Genomic DNA, 21,688 nt, shown 5'->3' on the forward strand with positions numbered 1-21,688 from the left:
AACCATTCCAGCTTACTTTTTGGTTTGTAGATAACTTCCGCAGAGACAAACAGACATTGTTTGATTACAAAGATTACTGAATTTTGAGAAAGAAATCATTAAAAATTGTACCAGGGCCATGAACAATATTGTTTAATTATCTATTAAGAATGAAAAACACATTATTAAGAAAAATTCCAATATGATTTAGTTTCCTGTAGCTAATCTACATTTATCATTCCCTATTTTGGTGTTCTGTAACACTTCTTTCCTTTATTAGTTACACCTTCTAGTGTTGTGTATATATTTCACATGTCTCCTTAGGGAGATATAAACTACTTAAGGACAGAAGCTATGATTTGTATCTTAAAATACTATGTAGTATTCAACATACGATAGGTGCTTAATGCCTTCCAAATGTAATTGGCTGTCAAAAGAATGAAAGCTCTGTATCAGAAAATACGAACATGATGAAGGATTATCATACTATAGAAAAATTAAAAAGGGGGAGCTTTAAAAACCTTTTTAAATAAAACTAATCAAATGCGGACCACTAGATAATGAAGATATAAGTTCAGTAAAATCCAAATTTCTACTGTACGTGTCTTTTGTGGAGTGTGCATATGTTAAGTTGCATCTTATTATGGATATTATTAAGCTTTAAGTTAGCACATAAGACAAAGTTTGAAAATCACTTCCATTGCCTATAAAAAGCAGTACATAATACTCCATAAGCATTACTACAAAAGTCTGCCAACCACAGAGCTAGACTGAAGTCAGACATGTAAGGAAAGTTCACATGTACATGCATGGCCATTCAAAATATTCTGCCTTTACGATAACAATTATCAGACTCCGAGTGGTGAGCTTTGGGAATGAAGAATTCTCCTTTTCCTGAAGGGTTTATTCTGTTTTTCTTTAAGTCTCTAGTACCTCAATACATTTGAATATGTTTGTCTGTTCTCGTAAAGCTAAAACAAGATGGGAGAATCGTAGTTCTTAAACATATTATAACAATTAAATGTAGCTCTGATATATCTCCAGTGTAGACAATTTCACCAGGAAACTGAAACTAACTTTAAATATCCTGTTGCCTAGATGAGCAATTTCAAACTGTGTCCCCTGTGCATCTGGCTGGGAGTGGGGCAGCGGGGAGCGGGCTGCATGGAACTGAGTGGTGGTCCCTGATCCTGCGGCAAATGGAACAGCTTTGGTTTCATCTTTTCTACTGTTGGTCTTTTGAATCATATTTAGTTTAGAATGCCACAAATGCTTTTACAAAGTTTGTACGTCACAAACGTGCATCGTTTCAGAAAAACAATATAATGAGTTTTCCTGGACAGTAAAATATTTTCAGTTTTACATAATATGTAACAACGTACAGAATCATCGAGTGGCACACAGAGCATTTTTTTAATCCATTATCAACAGAATCGGCTCGATTTTGCCTTTACCCACTTATTACATATACATAGTCCAAGGTTCACCCACCACAGAAAAGGGAACCACAGCAATGTGGTCACATCTTAAAGAATCCTGTCACAACCAACATTTGCCTGGCTGGGAGAAAGGGCAAGAGGGAAACAAGGAAGTTCTGCCTTCTGTTTGATGTGTGAAGGACAGAGGTTCAGCTTCTGCATTCATGATGGAGAAGGGAAGAAAGACGAGCCAATATTTATTCAGCGCCTGGTACCTGGGAGGCTCTCTTACAACAAGGTATCATCATATCATTTTCTGTTATTCCAACACGACTAGATATCATTAACTCCAGATCAAAAATGAAGAAACTGAGGTGCAGGAAGGTTAAAAATGACCAAATGACCAAATGACCTGGGCGGCCAGAAGCAGGACAGGGAGCTGGTTTGCTCAGCTGACATCTGAGCAGTTACTAAGTGCCGAGTTTGTGATAAGAATTTCACCTGTGTTCATTGTCACAACGCTACGCAGTAGAAATGAATATTACCTCTAGTTTACAAATGGTAAAACTGAGGTCATGCAGCTACTGGGTGGTAAAACTGGTATCTGTACCCAGATTCACTGGTTATCAGAGATTCACTGAATTTTCCTTGTGAAATTGTGTACAGCTTCCAATTCAATGGGATAAAACTTTATAACCATGTACCTTAACGTACCTTCAGTCAACTCGAATTATCTGCCCTAACAATGGGAGTGCCTCGGATGATAGTCAATGACATTCTGCAAAACCCTGTGTTTGGTTTCCTGATGTGGTTCATTTCACATTTCAAAATTATGAGTGGGATGTTATGGGGGGGCGGCAATAAACGTTCAGGAAAATGGCAGCGCTACTCTGAATAATATTAGCAATCGAGGCAACTTCCTGATCTGGTTCCCTACTTAACACCATTTCCTTTTTCTATTGTCAGATAAGGAAATATCTCACCTCTTTTTGTATTTAAATAAAGCACCAAGCTAAATTGAGCAGTTTTCTCCTCTCTCCACCCCTTTTTGCATTTCTTACTAAATCGTAAGAAATAATAAAATGTTTTGGCCTTAAAACTATGCTAGTCTATTTCATAGAGATTAAAAAAATTATGTCAATATAGGACTTCATGATTTATTCCACTTAACTGTTGATTAAATCACCAGATTTGTTGTAAATTATAACCAACTCCCACAAAAATTTGAATGGGCTCTAAGGGAACATAAGGTAAACAAAAGGAATATAGCTACTGGTAAATCTATGGTAGGGAAAGTATTCTTAACTTTAAGTGTTAAATGGTATCACACAGCAATCATACAATATTATTAACTTTCTCCTATGCTGCCCAAAGTTAGACAATAAATGGATACTAAAGTTAAACAAGAACAATAAAATATGCTAGATGTCAAAATGTAGCACTAGAAAAGAATGGTGAAACAGATCCCATATTATAACTGAAAATGATACATATCAAATTGTAAAACTGAATGCAGAGAGAATCCAGGGTCGCAATAAGGGATGTTAGAACTGCTTTGAAACTTGAGTACTGAAATGTAACAGCATCTTGGTAAGGAGTAAAGACACATCATCACGACTTTGCCTGATTTTTTTAGGGGGAGTGAGATATTCTTAGATTTGGGGTTTTAAAATGTAAAAACTCTGCCTCTTATTCATAATTTCAAAAACAAGGATAACTTTACGATAACATTTTCAGCACAAGCCGGGCCAGAGAACAAAACAATACTTATGCAGCACACCTACCTTACACCCAAAATAAGACTAGCTTCTCGCCTACTCATTTTCTGTTCAAATCCTCCTTTATAGTAGGATGAAAGGCTCTGCGCAGGAAAGAAAGACCAAGAAATAATTAGTTCCACGTATGCGGTGGCATAACCTCAATCCCCTCACATAGCTGCCACAAGAGTAATGCATTGTACTAGAAGTCAACTTGAAATTACGGTGGAAGGGCATAAAACGATGATCCTTTTACAAAACACCATTACCAAGATGAACACTTAAAAAACGTTAACCTTTTTTTTCCTCTTTTAAATACCATCATTTTTCTACACTGAAATATAACTGAAAGAATAAGAGATCGATAGAAGCAAAAGCCTTGAAACTTTTTCTAAGTCCTGCAGTAATTTTCTCCTTGGATACCCTTGACCAAGTCATTCATTTATTGGTGATATGACAGGCATATTTTCCACCTACTAGACTGACTGACAGAGAAAGCAGAGGAGGAACTGACAAAGTGGGGAGGATGTCAGGATAGCAGATAGGCAGGCCCAGGGAGACAACACGGCTGCGGAGCAAGGAGAGTGGTAGTACCACAGACGCCTGTGGGCTGTGGAGGGCCTTGTACACAATGGGAACAACGTGGGACTTTATTCTCAGTGCTGGGAGAAGCCAGAGCACCGGGGTAACCTGATTGACTGTTTTGAAAGTATTGCTCTAACTGCCACGTGGGCGGGCCTAACAGTCAGCTAGGCAAGGGATGGCGCTGGTATGGACCAACGTGGTGAAGGAGGTCGTGAAAAGTAGTCAGACTCTGGATGTATTTTGAAAGCAGGACTAACGTTTGCTTGGTGGACTAAATGTGGACATGAGAAAAGGAGAGGAGTTAAAGGGATGCAGTGAGTATTGTTATACACTGTGCAGCTCCCCCTTCAGAAGCGAAGGACTTACCCCTCAGACGCTGGGGTGCTGCTGGCAGTTAGTACTCAGCTGTCAAACAACTTGGGAATTGCCTTGTCTGAAGAAAATTAAGCCCATGACACCTTCCCAGGGCAGGCTCTTACAACTGGCTGCCCGGGGGTCTAACCATTATAGTTACCTAGGGCTCAGTCCTTGGACTTGTGACCTATATTCACTGCCCGGGTGATGGGGTTTAGTCTTCTGGCTCCTTGCCCCAACTTAGGACATGGACACTGAGTCACCTGAGCGTCCAAGCTCCCCATGAGGTAGGCTGAGGCCTTTGTTAAGACAGCACTGCAGCCTAAATTGTCCCTCTGTTCTTTGGTTCTTTGCCCTTCTCCTCCCTTATAGAGCTGCTGATCCTAAGAGCACTCCCTAACAAACTAACAGTTTGCTAATCTTTGTCTTAGTCTGCCTTCCAGAGAACTTACACTGCAAATGACTTCAAGGTTTCTGGTTTACACTGCCAAGCTGCTACGTAGTGACTTCGAGAAGGAGCAATTGTTTGTTTGTTGTGGGTAATAGATATCAAGAGATTGGTTTTGATGATGTAAGTTTGAAATGTCTAGTAAATATCTAGGTGGAGGAGACGTCTGACCTGGAGACAGGGAGTTACGAGTATATCGACCGTATTTAAAAGCTTGAGCCTGAATGAGATCACTGATGGGGTGTGTGCAGACAAGTCCAAAGACTGAATCCTAGAGATGCCACACTTAGTGGCTCAAAGATGGAGGAGAATCAGTAAAGGAACCTGAGAAGGCCTAGCATTGAGGTAGGAGGAAAAGCAGATGCTGAAAATGAGGAAGTGAGAAATAGTTCCAAACACTTCTGATAGGTCAAGTTAAGATGCGACCTGAGAATTGGCTGATGTATTTAGCTAAAAGTCAAAGACTGACGGGAGCAGAAAGGAGAGTCTGATGAGTGAGTTTAGGAGAAAACAGAAGGAAAGGGATGCGAGACTGCAAGTAAAGACAACTCTTTTCGGCCGCTCTTAGCAGAAAAATAGGACCCATGAACTCAACTTGTAGAAGGAAAATAATGCACAGATGATTGAATGCATACATGTTTCTAAAACGTGAACTCGTATTTGTGTAACAGAAAATAAATAAGCGTATGCATACATAAAACAAAATCTGAAAGTACGTACACAAAAAGGTTGTTTTTGGATGCTGGGATTATGAGTTTTTTGTATTTTTTATGTTTATCTTTACTTGCTAAATTTTCAACAATGAACACAGGTTACTTACACAATTTTTTTTTTTTAAAGTTCAAAATAAAGGAAACCAAGGAAATTATCAGTTTAAAAAAATGAGGCCCAGGCAGCCAGATCAGGTGATTTATATAAGTTGGTCTCTTTGAACAGCTTATTGAAAATTTCCACTTGGTAGTAATTTTCTGGCAATTAATTCATTCAATGAACATTTCAGCACCTACTAGGTGCAAGGAACTTTTCAAACGAGATAGGTCAGGTTCTGTCCTTCATCACAGAGAAACTGCTAATCTATCCATGTACCAATACTGCAAGGAATAGGATATATTCTTCCACATTTCAAGCAGTTTACAAGCTAATGAGAAGAACAAAAAAATCCATTCCTCCAAGTGTGAGAGAAGGGGATCAAACGGTTTAAGTATACATACTATCCTGGACAAATTTTATATATATATAAATAAATATATATACATATGTACATATGTATATATACATATGTATATGAGCACATACACACACCTATAGGGAAATATATGAAGGAATAAGGGATATATGTGTATATATATGTGTGTGTGTATATATATATAATATATGTTATATATATATAAAATATATATACCAGGGGTGCCAAAAAAATGTATGCAAGTGGACACTGGTCACCGTTGCTCAAGCAGTAGTTCGCCATAATCAGAAGTGTCTGGACGCTGATGGGAACCACTTTGAGCACCTCTTGCAATTGCAGACGTCAAGTGTGACTTATATTAATCTTTTGTTATCGGTATATACTGAATATTACAATTTTAATAAAGTTTTCTTAAAACGTGTATACATTTTTTCGGCACCCTCTGTATACAGAATAGGGAATTTAACACAGGAAGAGCAGTTGGTCTTAAGGTTTCTCTCAGGAGACTCAAATTCTTCCTAGAGGCATACCTGATTCCCTGATATTTCAATGCGTAATTTATTTGCCTTAGGGAGCTCCAAAATTTCAAGTTTTCAGCATAATAAACATAAATTGATGATGTTTCATGAAGTGTCATCCCCATTGTAGTCACAAAGCTTATGAACCCTAAAAGCAAGTATTGTATCTGAGCAATTTCTTTACTTGTATTTTGCGCAGGTGGAAACGGAGACTCAGAAAAGGCTACGTAGAGTCAAGTGGTAGATGAGGCCACGTCCTAAAATCAGTCAATTAGGAGCCAGTCAATGTGTTCAACAGTCATCACAACCCTTCTAAAAGAACTAGATCATTCTGAGGACGGGAACTTAATATTTGGGGGCTGTATACAGAAAAGCAGACAAAGAGAAAAACTGAGCAAAAAAATTGCTCAAGTTACTGAGCCCATTTCTTCAGAGAAAATCAGGCCTTCAAAACTCATGAAATTTAGGTTCATATTACATAATTTTAGATAGAATAAATTTTACCACAGTATTTTAATATATTATTCTGTTTCAATTAGTATCTGTGTCATGAGCAAGCACAAAATTGTAACTCGGTACTCCTTGCCCCTCTTAAAATATAAAAGGCCCTTTTAAGCTTACAAACAATATACAAATATTGCACTATATTAGGATATATAGACTTGCTACGCAGAACCACTTTTGACAACACTGGTGAGCCAAGGAAATGTTTAGATCCATAAAAATGAGATTATTAGACTAAGGAACAACTATATCATCAAATAGACATAGTAGATGGTTTTATTTTTCTAATAGAATTTCCAAGAACAGAAATAATGGGATTCCACTAGTTTTATTATGCTGTCTGTTTGAAATACACTCTGAACCTTACACATTATTTTGGATTATTCTATTCATAAAGAATATATATATATATACACACACACACACACACACACACACACAAACACACACATATATATAGACAACAGAAATCAAAATTACTATCCTTCTAAAATTAGCCTTAAATGTTGTAGTGCCATATATTATCAAAAGATATGTATATGAAATGAACTGAATTAAACAAAAGTCTTCATTAGCTAATTTACTCAGTCAGTCAATAGCTGGAAACACAAAAGTCCCTCCAGACAACTAGAAGAATTATATCATTCCACAGTCTTAGAGAAGAAATACATTTACCATAAACTATAAACTTTTATTATGTACAATAATCTATTTGATTTATAGAGCCACAGAAGGATGGTTTTAATTAGTGTTATTTCCATGAATTTCACTTAACCATAAACAACAGAAGTTCAATGTTTAAAAATTGTATTCAAGTAAAAGGACAAATTCGCATATAAGAAAATAAACGCCTCAAAAGAAGATGAATGACTTGGGTATTTTCCCAGGGGAAAAAAAAAATACGGGTAATTAGGCATTAGCTTAGTCAATAAAATACATTAATACTTTAAAAAGCAAGCAAAAGGGTACTGGTTCAAAACAGCAGACTGGATAATAAAAGTCTTTTGCTTTCCAAAGTGGTCTTGAAATGAGAGAAGAGCTAGTTTAAACAAGAAAAGTCCGTAATACGCTTAGAAAACAATAAATGGGAAAAGTAGCAAACCAGAAAGTTTAAAGAAATCCTGAAAGATTGAGAACAGATAAAATTGCACATACAGAAAAATCCTAGCAGCTCTAGTCAGCAGAGGAAAGAAGGAAACACTTCTCAGAAATCAAGAAGAAAACACTAAATTCAGAGTCAACAAATACAAAAAATAATTATCGGGGTAACTAATTCAACAAGAACAGCAGAGATAGACCATTTCTAAGTTCATTAACACAGAGCATAAGGCCTGCCACCTGCCACTTCAGCCCTCAGGCTAAGAAAGAGAAACATGCCGGTGATGCATCTTATTGTGGGTGGTAGGTCTCAAGAGAAACAAAGGGGAGTACCAACAGATCACATTTCAGAACCCAAAGGCTGGTGACAAGGACAGTTATGCCAAGGAGTAAAACATACATGTAGTATGCAACTGCTCCTGGATTCTGGAGGCCCCAAGCCTGCCGCTGGGTTCCTTGCTTTGGAAGACACGACTAGTGACATAACCCACCTATGTGTCCACAGACTACTGTAAATCTCCTCCTTCAATTAAATTGTTGAAGCAAACCTACCAAACTGCTGAGCAAGGCCACTTACAGTAGTAATCAACTTAGTTCTCACAAACATCAACCAACAACCAAAGATCATCAGACATTTGAACAAATCCAGTATCACGGGAGGAAAAGAATAGAACCAAGAGTAGAACACTTAACGACTGGCTTTGGAGGAATGCGATAAATCAGGAAGCAGAAGGGAACTTAAAATGTGACTTAGTGTCTAATTTAGAGGTATTCAAAAGAATAGCACATCCCTAAAAGAACAGGTTGCTATGAAAAAGAAACAAGAAAAATTCTTGGATATTAAAAAAACTGACATAAAAAACGTAGTGGATGGACTGAATAACAGAATGGTCACTGCCAAAGGTCAACCTGATGGTCTGGAGAATAACCTCTGGAAATACTGTGGAATGTAGAACAAAAAGATAAGGAGATGGAAACTACGAGATAAAATGTTAGGAGATATAAAGGATAGACTCAGAGGTCCAACATCTCTCTAATAAGAGTTCCAGGAACAGAGAAGAGAGACAATAGAAGAAAACAAATTAAAGAAAAGAATATAAGAGAATCTTACAAAAGATGGGCAATTTCCTGTAACTCACTAAGAATTCCTGTGAAATTTCAGAACATCAATAATAAAGAGAAAATCCCCAAAGTTTCCAGAGCTGAACAAATAAAAATCACCAAAACCTAAAAGCCAAAAGTACACACAACATAGGAAATCAAAACAGACTTCACACAAACGAATAAGAACATGGAACATCTGGCTGCGAGTATGCAGGAATGCACGAGCGAGGCCTCTAAGCTTTGGCCTGAGCCGCGGAGTCTGCACGCCTCTAACCGTGGCTCCACCAGACCCCAAGGAGCCAGCAGCTAAACAGTAATTACCAGTGAGAGCAAAAGAAACAAACCGTTTGACAAAGAACTTAAAACAGTTGCCATCCACACACAAGTGCCGCATGAAAAATTACTCTAGGCGGTGTTCTAGCAAAAGGGAAACAAAAAGAGTATATGAGAAAAAGAAAGATGCGATTTAAAAACAACTTGATGTTAACGTGTAGAAGAAACAAATAATGTTTTAAGAAAAAAATTGATAAAGATATCCTAAGATGTTTCACTGCAAACTGCAAGAGTAGTACTTAGTGTAAAGAAGGCCAAATTTACCAAAAGCCGTGTTTCTTAACTTGAAGCCCACAAGGAAAGGGGAAGGGGGCGGGCATCACTTTTCTCTCCTTAAGGAAGGCAGGTGCCGGGTTCGGTGTCCCCAGGACAGTCTCGTGAACTACTCTACCATATTTGTGAGCCTCCATAGAGCACTGAAAACTTGCTCATTTCCTTGCTCTCTCATCCTTCACAATGTTCAAGAATGTAGTTCTACAAAACTTGGAGGGCCTCTATTTATGGTATAAATATATCTACTGAAGATCGCATAACACAAGAAAAATTATTTCTGCAATTCTCTCTTTTATTACATATAAACGTATGGAAAGACATAAATAACGTTCATTTAAAGAACTATGTCACTATTTCCGTTCCTATTACTCTATCTCAAGCCACCGTCATCTATTACCTGGACTATCTTAATACCCTGTCACCAGGTTCACAGCTTCTACTCTGGTTCATTCTAGTCTATACTCTATGCAGCAGGCAGAGTAATAACCTAAAATAAAAACCACATTGCCCCATGCTCTCAACCTTCCAAAGGCTTTCCATCATGTTTACAGGAAAAGCTGCAGTTCTTATTGCAGTCTCGGAGGCCCTAGCGATGTGGGCCCAAACTACCAGCATTCCCTCACACACGCCACTGGCGTCACTGGCGCTGCGAAGCTCATTTCCAGTATCCTCACTGCCTAGAAAACTCTCGCTTGAGATGTTCACAGGACCTGCTCTCTCATCTTGTCAGAGAGGCCTTCCCGACCTACTAATATAGAATGCCCTCTGCCGTTATTCTTGAACCTCTTGCCCTCATTTAGTTTCTTAAAAGCATTCAACACCTCTACTTATTATGTACCTTACTTGCTCATTTGTTACCGGTCTCCACTAAAATATAAGCTCCTACAGGGCACTGTCTTTGTCTGGTTCAAAACTATATCCCACTCCCCACAACAATGCCTGGTATGTAGTAGGTGCTTAATGAATATTTAATGAATGAATGCTAAATACCTATTGATTCTTTAGCCAAATAAAATATAAACAGGAAATCAGAAAATAAACACATGCTCCCTCTACTCAGAGACATATGAGGTCTGCAAAAGCACCTGCAGTTCTTTTGAACCTGAGTTGACATATTTGTCAGTATGTTATCCTTTGAAAGTGAGGTCCCTGTTTACAGCCAATGAGCCTCAGACGCCTGTAACACTTTGGGTAAGACAAACTGCTGCAAGCAAGCCAAGCTGATCTCCCTGAGATCTGCTGCGAGTTCCCAGAAGTCCCTGCTTTTGCTGCCCTGCTTCAGTGAGTTTCCGCTGCATTGCCTTCATCGTCTTCAGTGAACCACAGCTCACCGACTATCATTCATTCTTCACTTATGTTCAGCTCAGCAGAGTGGCTATAATGCTGAGAGAGAAAATGTGTAAGCCCTACAGGATCTCAAGGTTGGAATCCTATAACTTTATGTCCGAGACGGCGAGGTGGGATGGTCTAAGCGGCCTACTTTCAAATTTCAAGATGAAACAAACTCTTGGGGAAGCTGTAGAACCGAGACCGCGTCTGTTTCACCAGCCATACCCAGCTCCTGGCACCAGGGACCCTCACTCCATGAATAGTTGAGTAGTAATTAAGCAAGGAAACTAAAATCACCTCAAAGTTGATGTACTACTACTAAAGGAATGTAATGATAAGAAATAATTAGATGTCAAAACCCAGAACAACGTTAGATATAAAAAGAATGTGACCAGGAAACTTAAACTAAATCAATGAGGCACACTCCTTGATATAACAAAAGAAGTAAAACTTCTACATATGTTGGAAAATTCAAGCCATTTTCTGAATTACTATCAAATATGGCCCATAAACAAAAATCATGATGAACTTTCTGACAAAAGCCATCTTTAACTTACAGGAGTTGCAATCTTCTTTGCAGTTTCCGTGATTACTTGTTCTAGAGGTTTCCAGATGTGAAATGCAAAGCGACCTAAATAGTAACAGGAAGAGAAGCAAATATATTTCCTACAAAGTCAATACCCACAAGGTGCTTACCACAGTATTTACTGATAGCTTTTTTATATATGTTATTTTGATTAACTATTTCAAAATTTACCAGAAAGTCGTGTTTTTTCAAATTTCTAATTTATTGACTATCATTATCATAGCTACTAAATTGATCAAGTTCTAGTTCACAATTATAAAGCTAAAAGAATTCAAAGTTATATATAGTATCTACAGTGACACGTCATAGGTCCCCCACACATAAAAATCCTATGGAAAGTTGTGTACCCTTTCCACAACTGTAGATGAAGTCCTTTAACGTAAATGAGTCTAAAATGATTATTTGTATTGCTTTCCAAAGTGATAATCACTTTGAAACTATATAAAATAAATACTGTTCATGATTTATATACCATAGGAGTGATTTTAATGGAGTTAGCTCTAAAGTAAAAAGGCAATTAGGTAGAAAATATTTACCAAGGATACTTAGTATCAATGTCTCACTGAGGATGACTACTCTCCTAAAAATTTATTTTATTTTACTGCTTTCCTTTCTTAGGCATCCTAAAAATAAAAACTCCCCTGCGCCCTGACAACTAAGAATCAATAGCAAAACAGGTCCTCAATCGCTTTGAGGGCAGAGGACCAAGAATAAGTACTATCTGGCTAATTGACCTTTTGCGCCCTAACCAGAATGTGTGCCTACTAATAACAGTATCTCTTTTCCCAAAAGTCTTGGTAGAAAACCAGCTATGACACTCTGGAATTCAATTTCTAACCATAACCTTATTTGCAAATCCAGGTTTCCAATGGGAAAGACCAACTTCATAGATCTTTTAGAAGGAGTTACCTGTCTAAGTACACTGTTATTCCTGCGCAAACATGTTAGAGCGGAAAACAGGATGCTGGAAATGGGAAGATGTCAAGTAGCCAATCAGGAGATAAAAAGCTCTTGAGATCAAGAACATTAAATAAGTGAAAGTAAGTGAGGCCAAAACCCAAACTCATCCAAATCTCTTATCAGATAGATGTCAACTTCCATTTGATTCTACAATAGTATAAAGTATAGCTTTTAAATTACCTCAAAATTCCTTCAAAACCATACACAATCAGGCAGACTTGATGAAAAAAAGCAGTTAAAGGCTTCAGAAAGTGACATCTGGAGGTTTACTTTAACCATATGCCAAAAGACCTGGTTCCAACAAGTCTAACTGTACTTTCCCCTAAATTCCACTACAGTATTCAGTTGCGTTTGGCTCTGGAAGAGATCTGCCTGTTATTGAATATTCTAGTTAGTAATACGAATTTGGCAACAGTGTGGTATGTACAGAATACAAACACCAATTCTCATTTTAGAAAGACGCTGGCAAAAGTACATCTTGCTCTAATTTCAAATAAAAATCTTCTATCTGAATTTGAAATAATTATGCCTATTCTGCTATAACTAATATAAAATTGTTTTATGGTTATGGGGCAAATTTGTCAGAATTCCCATTTAGTCCTGATATTCTTCTCATTACATTACGTAACTGTAATTTATGTAATGAGGCACAGAGCTTGATGGCACAAAGAACAAGAGATTCTGAACCACTGATCTTGATTTTAAAGTTCTTATTGTTAAGGTATTTAAACAAGACTTGTAGGAAACTAAATACAATGCCAAACAAAAGTCTTTTTTTGCTCAATTTTCCATTGGATCTCACTAAACTCCATATAACCACAATGGAATGTGACTTCATCTAAAAAGAAGATCCAATTAACAAGATCAAAGCCATGAAACTTAAGAGATGCAAATACTAAAACAAAAAAAAAAGTAAATCTTTATCAATAAGGAAATGCTCTCCCATTAACATTAATTAGGGAATAGTATGCAATTTACAACTATAAGTTGATGACTATGTAAATTGAAGAGAGAGCATTTTGCTTTAAATCTTTATAACTATTCTTTCTAAACAGATAATTCTGGCAGTTTTATCAAAGACATTACATCGATGTTAAAAATGAAGTACTAAATGCACTACAGGGATCATCTATGCTCATCAGAAAGAACTGACAGCTCAGGAAATGTGTAATGCTACCTGCAAGAAAAAATAAATATGGGAGCATAAACGAACCCGCATCATGTATATTGCTTCATATTAAAGATTTTTATTTGTACTACATTATAGCTCAAACTAAAATATTACCAGGAAGATCCACTCTTACCATCAGGGCTAGTTTTCCTAGCTTTTGTATCATTACTTTTCTTTATCACAAAGTTTATCTAGATTTTGCTACACTAACAAATATTCAGTGACTAAATGGTGGAAAGAATGGGAATCTTATAATGTCTTAAAACCAAAAACTTCAGAGTACTGAGTCTTCTTCTGAATCACCCTAGGAGCAATTTGGAAATATTTTTTCTGCAACATTTATTGATCTGTATCCTTTATTTATCTTACCTGCAAATGCAACAGCTGCAACACCCAGTCCTACAACGATCAAACTTCTTGCCTAAGGAGGAAAAAAATGATTATCACTTACAGTGTCACATGCTAGGTTTTAAATAATTTTTAATAATGTGAATAATTATGTTAAATACTATATTTTCTTCAAGCTCTGCTTTGAACAGAACTGCAGTGTCTATGGGATTATATCTGCTGTGCACTAATTTCCAGTGAACTAAAATAATTCTAGATTTTCATTTAATTTCCACATATTTGAATTCATTTTAACCAAGAGCTTTTATATCACCTACTGCTAAAATGTTTTCTACAGACTATTCTTAATAGTGGGTTTAATACATTCATCTTCTCTAAAAACAAAAGGCACATGTTTCCCCCTCCATTACACTTGTAATACTCAATGGCATTTGCTATGGGTAAAAATTTAGTAAAATGTTAGCTGCATGGTTAGCAAATAAGTCAAAAACTATTAAAAGTGATCAATTAATTAAAAGCTAGTTTATTTCCACCTTTCTAGAACAATGTAAAAAATTTAAAACAAGAGGCAAGAATTCAAAATCTAAAGTTATGTGCTCATTCTAATAAAAATCTACTTTAAATTCCTATATACTCCGTATTATTCCATGCTTTTCTTCTTAACCATTTCAGGAAAATATGTAAGTCACAACAGAAAAAGGTTTATGTAGAAGAGATCAATGGTCCCCCTCCCCAATCCAACCCCCAATATCTATTGTCCCCTTTCTACTATGGGATCAGGAATTCCCATTTTTAGCCAGACGTGTATTTACAAGCTTCCCTTAGAGTTAGATATGCCTATGTTAACTAAGTGCCAGGTTATAGGCTCTAAGCAGAGTGGTGTGTCCTTATAGGACATAAGGACTTCTGAGAAGTCCCTCAGGGGCTTGGGGACATATCCTTCTCCTTTTCCATTTCTCCTTCCTGCTGTGCCTGGAGCAGCCACCTTGGGCAAAAGGCTTTGATGGGATGAAGGGAGGCTGTATCCTGAATGACCACAGCTGCCACAGAGCCCCTGGGCTGCCTCCATCTACAGGAGGTAAGAAGAGAATTCGATCTTCCTAAGCTACCACTATTTTCAGTTTTCAGGCACTTAACAGCCAGATCGAATTTGGCAGATACAGAATTAAAGAGAGACACCACAGAAATGTTTTTGTCTGATTCGTAGTGTGAGAGGCAAGCTCGTAAGATCCAGCAAAAATATTTTTAAAGCTGGAATAATCTCACTAGGGAACACAATGGGTTCATTTCACATTGTTGCAGCAGTTGTAAGAGGGAGGGCTGAGACTGAAGGAATCGCTCAATCCAACAAACCCCGTCAGCCTTCAGTCTTCAAGTTCTGATGGGAATGCAGTGAAAGGCCCAAATCTTCCAGGGGAAGACTCTCCACTGAGGAACATCAGGTCACAAAGGACACGCAGGAAGGTCTCTAACTATAGTACCCAGTACGGTGGTGAGTACTGCCTTAAAGCAGATGTTCTGTTGAGGTGTATTTTTGCCACTTTCTAGAGCTTCTCTGTGCCATGTTCTGAGTTTTCCAGTCTTACCTTCCATTGATTCACTTTAAGGACCCTGAGTCTAACCAAACTACTCAACTGATTCATGTGTGAATTTACTTTCTTTCCTTACAAACTTGTTTATTTTTTCATATGACTAGAAATATTTATCTTTGCCTGCCCCGATCTAACCTGTTTTTAATATTTCAGCTTGAATCTGCCACAAAGTGGGAGAAGTCATCTGCAACACGTAACAATGAGCACGTATCCTAAAGTAAACAGAATTTCTCAACATTAATAAGACAACAGACAACCCAATTAAAAAAAGGGGCATACTAGGTCAAGGAACTCATAGGAAAAATCGAAATGGCTAATAAACATATGAAAAGGTGCTCAACTGCAAAAGTAACTAGGGACTACTAACAAAAACAACAAGAAAAACAAAATGGTGCAGAAACACTCCTATCAGAATCTAAAGATCTCTGGCCTGTATGGAACTTGTCCCGACCACGGCTGCATCTCAAGCACCAACCCACAGGACCTACACTTCCCAGGGTTACTGCGAGGATAAAATGCAAACACGGTTTATAAAGGACTTAGCTCAGCAGCTTCACACATGGTAAAAGTCGGCTGTGAACTGCTTTTAATACTATCAATACAAATAACTGGCTATTATTGAATATAGGTGGCATAACAGAAGTATGAACAATGTTTTAAAACCTTTAAATTTGTCTAAGAAAATTCACAGAAGTGGTTTTTGAGGTCGGCCCTAAAAAAGGAATTGGTCTTCTCTAGATTAAATAATCCCAATTTCCACAGTTTGAAAAATGCATATTTCAAAAATGTAGTCTTGAAAAAATTATTGTCATTTCACACTTTTATAGATTAATAATTAGTGCATCACTTTTACTATTTCAACTATTCAAAATATATGAGAAAAACAGTTGCCTCTACAATTTCAGAGATTTTTATTTTAAGATATTTCTATCAGAAACTTTAAACCACGAGGCATTTGCTCATTTTGCATTTTAATCGAACAATGTAAGGCTAAACTGTGTTTAACAATAAAAATTCCGTTTAAAGCAACAAGTAAGTGTCGAGCAGCGCGGTGATTGGTCGCTGACTGGTCTCCGTTTGTCCCTCCACATCCCTTCCCCAGCAAGACCCTTCTTTGTCTTGCTCTGCACCTCTGCCTCCTCCGGTCTCTAAGGGTTACATTGACCAGTCATCACTTGCCCTCTGGGTTCTGGCTGTTTTGCCAACAAGAGGAAGTGTCACCAGAACACCATACTCGGGTTAACAGTCCCAGGGGAGGACTCCAAACACATCTGCCCTTTGCATCTTGGTATCCAAGTTGCCAAGGAAAACACAACGCAGTCAAGTACTGGACAGAACACGCTTTACTCACACTTAGAGACAGGAAGACCAGCTCCAATTGTGTGCACGGGTCCCTTACAGCTGGGGGTGCTCCCCAGCCCACAAAGGAAAGCCTCCTAGGAGTGCTCTTGTGCTGCAGCAGAAAGACCCCTTTCCCTCCCCTCCCCACCCCACCCCACCGCACCCAGCCTGGAGTCGGAAATACTGAAAGCTGGGGCATGTCTGCAGCCCCTGACTACAGGCCTTAAGCAGAACAAGGACCCCTCGGAAAGCCCGAAACAGGGAATGATAGCCCCACAAAGGTGGTAAGCCCAGCAGTCTGTGTGGGCGCCACAGCTCTTGGAACGGAAGTGTTCGAAGCCCAAGGAGAATGGACAGAGAAGGGAAAAGACTGCACGAGACTGCCTGCCTTGCCCAAGAGGAAACTTCCGCAGAAAGCTGCAGGGCGGAAGGAGACAGAGACCATGGTGCGACTTATTCTCTGCTGCCTTTCCTCTCTGGCCACAGCACCTGTTTGGTAGCTCCTTTTCCACGCCTACAACTTGAGTTGCAGACCATAATTTCCATCTGCTCCCTTTGCCTGGGTGGGTAACAGCTTCCAACTGTTGTTAGTCCCTGGGATTCATCATTCCTTTCCGGTTGCCTGAAACCATGCCCACACCTCTGCAAATAGTTCCTTCATTAAACTATCCTCAAAAAAGCCATCCATCTGTCACGACCAGGACAGGACCTCACAGAAGCAATCACTACAAACCAGTCACTACACTATGTGGAAGAGATGCAGCAGCACAGAACAGGCAGAGGCTTACAGCAGGTGGGTCTGTGGCGCCCTGAGCCTAGTGGGCCTCCAGTGTTTATGCTGATCTCCAAATAACCTTTATTTGTATCCTTATTGCAACATTGATGGCACTACATTATAGTTTAGTGTTCTGTCTTCTTTAGCTTTTCTAGATATCAAGAGTCTTTTAAAAATATAATGAAATCTATAGACCATCACCCCAGAAAACCACAAATAAATATATATACAACTTTTTTGTATATAATTTGAGGGGATTCATGGGTTTCCCTGAAACCCGTGAGCCCACAAGACCCAACATAAAAACCCCTGAAGTAAACAGATAAACAAGCAAGCATGCTCAATAAAGTCCAGGAGGGACTCTCACTGAGCTCCTAGAGCCCATCAGAAGACCTGCCATATACATTTCATTTTTCATTCATTCAGCAATACAACAGGGAAAAAAAAAATGTTGATTCCAGAACTAAGCTCAATTTCTAAAGACTAACGTTATACAAAGATAAACATAAAAGGCCTTGACAGCTTTAAAAACAACAAAAACAAACCCAAATTAGGTGGATCACTGGAGCAAAACAGGATGTTCAGTGAATGACCAAACTATGCAATCAAATCCACACTGAGAAGACAAAGTATAGCACAGCTAATCAAAAACTTACTTCTTTATTGGAATTAAAATTCCTTATTGAAAGGGGGTTGTACATGATTTACCTCTTTAATTATATTTTTAATTAACTTGATATTAAAATAGTTTATTCTTTTTCAGCGTAAACAACTGATAAACAGAAACATATTTCAAAGTTGAACCCAACTTGAAATTTTTTAAAAATATCATATGTTCTACACAACCAGATTTTCTACTCTGAAATACGAATACGGGTCCTTCTCATAAAGTTTTCTATAGAAATACTAAAGCTGGTAGATATAAGCAATTAAGTTAAAACTTTAACCTTAACTGGTACAGAATAAGAATATGATTTGTTTCCTAGAAAGAAAAATATGTGTTTGCTACCTAACATTTTTTCATTCACTAAAAAGTCATTGGTTTGTGTTATTTTCTCAGATGAAAATTTAGTGAGTTCTAAAACAAGTTCCCCCAACCCTCCACACAGGTGAATGACTCAAAAAGAGAAAAGAAACTATCTAATTGCAAATATGGAGAAGAGGCAGTACAAGACAGTCAATCTGAAATCTGAGCAAGTGATTCACACAGAACTCTTGACAATATCTTTACCTGAATATCATTTTTAAAAGTAAAGTAGCATCTGAAACATACCGGGGCTTTAAACAGCCCATGGTTCATTTGGCAGAATTGTGTAAATAGAGAATTCCATCAACATCTTCTCTATTTTACTCCTGTTGAAAAAAATTTCACATATGCCTTATCATTGTGCTATTTCACATTTACTTAAACTTCAGTATTGTATCCTCAGGCTAATAGATCTCGTTTCTATTACGCATGCAACGTGGCATTTGATTCAGTGGCACGTACAGAGATGTACTTCAATTTTTATTCTGAATGTTTTTTAAACAATGATGCTTTAAAACTAAATTGCCAGTAACAGAACAACAAAAATGACACTGAAAAGACAATTTCAAAGCCAAATGTTGAATCAGGCCTAGTGGTAGTACCACAAGTACAGTCATTGTCTACCAACTATGCAATAACCGGGTTAAATGCCTACAATTGCTCAAACTATTAGACTGACATCATGGTACATCTGTGATTTTACAGGAAGCAGAAAAACGCTGTGGTTTCTTTGACTTAAAAAATTAGAAATCAGGCAGTGTGATTTATTAAAAACAGCTGTGTATATGTAGTCTGGCCTAAGCTAAAACTGTTATACATATGTATGTAGGGGATCATGAATGGTAAACATGGATCCCACAAATGGTGCTTTAGTTCTTCTGTTTTTGTTTTGTTTTTTTTTGTTTTGTTTTGTTTTAATAGCCACAAGACTGCCTTGGGCAAGTTTTAGTTTTGAAACTTTTTTTTTTGAAGATTCAGATGTATATGGGTTAGAAAAGTAGCTAACATTTTCTAGGCCTGCAGAAGACCTAAATAAATTCATATGTATATATGAATTAGGCTAGCACATATTTACAAAAAGCTGATCTTTCTAGAAATATGTGCACATACGAGTATATACATAAAAAATAAATCAGTTCCACATCAGTTAAAAATCCCTCCAATTAATTCTTTCACAACTAGTCCATATTGATTTTGAGAACAGTGGTCTATGTAAGGAAAATACAAACCACTGTATCTACACCAAATTTGTAAATTTGGTTTTAACAATCTCATCATGGTCACCACAGAAAACATAGATGACATATATTTATATACACACATATATATATGGTACTGTGATATATATATAACAAATGTATGTGATATTGATCCATGATATTTGTTTTTAAAATTCATGACTTTATATTTGACAAAAGGGCCAAAAAGCATAGTTTACACTGCATTCCCTTTGACCATACACAATGCATGAATCATTTAGATTTAACTATCTCCAGGCATATGCATAATAGCACCACAGCAATCAACAAAGGGTAAATTCTCAATGAAATCACTGATTGATCTCGAAATGGTGGGAGAATTAGCACAGAGAATCCTTTTCGGAGACCACTAGGTCTGGCTGAAGGAAAGTGTGATGCCCACACCAACTAGCATCGTTACAACTGTGGTTTCTGGAGTCTCCTGGGCCTTCACCTCTGCTCCTTTCTCTTCTTTAACTGGCATCCTTCCCTTTTACCCTTATTGTCTTAAACCCTTTTTCATAAGCCTTCATGTTTTTCCTCCATGCAGCAAACGTGAACTCCTTCAACCTCTACCCCTCCACCCCTGCATGTATGAAGAAAGGTACTATAGAGACAGTCCATGGGCTTCAAAGTTCATCAGGTCGTAGGATGGTCATAACAATTTGTGAGAAAGGTTATAAAACGACCAGCACACTGTGTAAACATGGCACACACACTATGTTACTCCTTCCTTCAGTCCCACATCTACACTAGCACTCCTTTCTGTTCGCGCTACTACTGTGTTTCCCCGAAAATAATACCTAGCCGGATCATAAGCTCTAATGTGCCTTTTGGAGCAAAAATTAATATAAGACCCAGTCTTATTTTACTATAGTTTTACTTATTTTACTATAGTAAAATAAGACTGGGTCTTAATATAATACAATGTAATACCAGGTCTTATATTAATTTTTGCTCCAAAAGACATATTAGAGCTGATTGTCCAGCTAGGTCTTATTTTCGGGGAAACACGGTAGGTCCTCCTGGAAAATTCCTACTTATTCATCAACAAACAGCTTCAGGGTCCATCGCTCAGCAAAGCTTTCCCTGCCCACCTCCTCACTAGGTAAAACTCTTCAGTGTCCCTAGGTACTTAGATCTCTCTATTATAATACAAAGCACATTATTTAACAATGGTTTGCCTATTTCAAATCCCTTTTAAAATGTGAGCTTCTTTTAAAATGTGAGGTAGGGACTATGTTTATCTGTTTGGATTTCCAAAATCTAGCAAAGTACCTGGCATATAGTGTTTTCAAAAAGTTTGTGTAATGGAATAAAAACAGTATTAAAAAGCTGTTAGGTCTCTGAGTGTTGGAGACCTTGACTTCATGTTAGGTCTCTGAATGTTAGGTCTCAGAGAACTTAACTTACAGACAGAGCCATATCTGCGAGAAAACAACAAAATGTCTATTGGCCTGCACCTGCAGACAGAGCCAAACTTGCAATAACAGAAAACACCACAAAACAGCTACTGGCTTGCAGGCAGTCAGCATTTTCTGTTCAAACAATGCTATCCTGTCAGCACAGCCCCTATAAAACCTTCCTCAACCCCTCCCTCGGGGCTGCAAGTCTCCTTTAGGCGTGCAGCCCAGACTGTAGCAGTCTTTGCTCAGTCCGATATACTTTTCTCTTAAAATAAAACTTTCTTAACTTGCCTGACCACGTGCATTCCTTTACCGGCGGGCCTATCAAAAGCTTCCTACCATCTAGATGCCTCTCTTG

General features: G+C 37.9%; 1 protein-coding gene across 3 annotated transcripts in view; it reads right to left on the minus strand.

Annotated features, from left to right (window-relative positions):
• The window catches only part of DNAJC15 (DnaJ heat shock protein family (Hsp40) member C15), an 87,480-nt gene that overhangs the window by 51,530 nt on the left and 14,262 nt on the right, over nt 1-21,688 (minus strand). For all 3 annotated transcript variants that reach the window (XM_033103919.1, XM_033103917.1, XM_033103920.1), the window contains exons 2-4: nt 13,973-14,024; nt 11,444-11,517; nt 3,182-3,258 (exon numbers count right to left, since the gene is read on the minus strand). In XM_033103919.1, the coding sequence (XP_032959810.1) occupies nt 3,182-3,258; nt 11,444-11,517; nt 13,973-14,024 (203 nt within the window). The remainder of the gene's footprint in view (nt 1-3,181; nt 3,259-11,443; nt 11,518-13,972; nt 14,025-21,688) is intronic.

Source organism: Rhinolophus ferrumequinum, chromosome 4, assembly GCF_004115265.2.
Source record: "Rhinolophus ferrumequinum isolate MPI-CBG mRhiFer1 chromosome 4, mRhiFer1_v1.p, whole genome shotgun sequence".
NCBI classification, from domain to species: Eukaryota; Metazoa; Chordata; class Mammalia; order Chiroptera; family Rhinolophidae; genus Rhinolophus; species Rhinolophus ferrumequinum.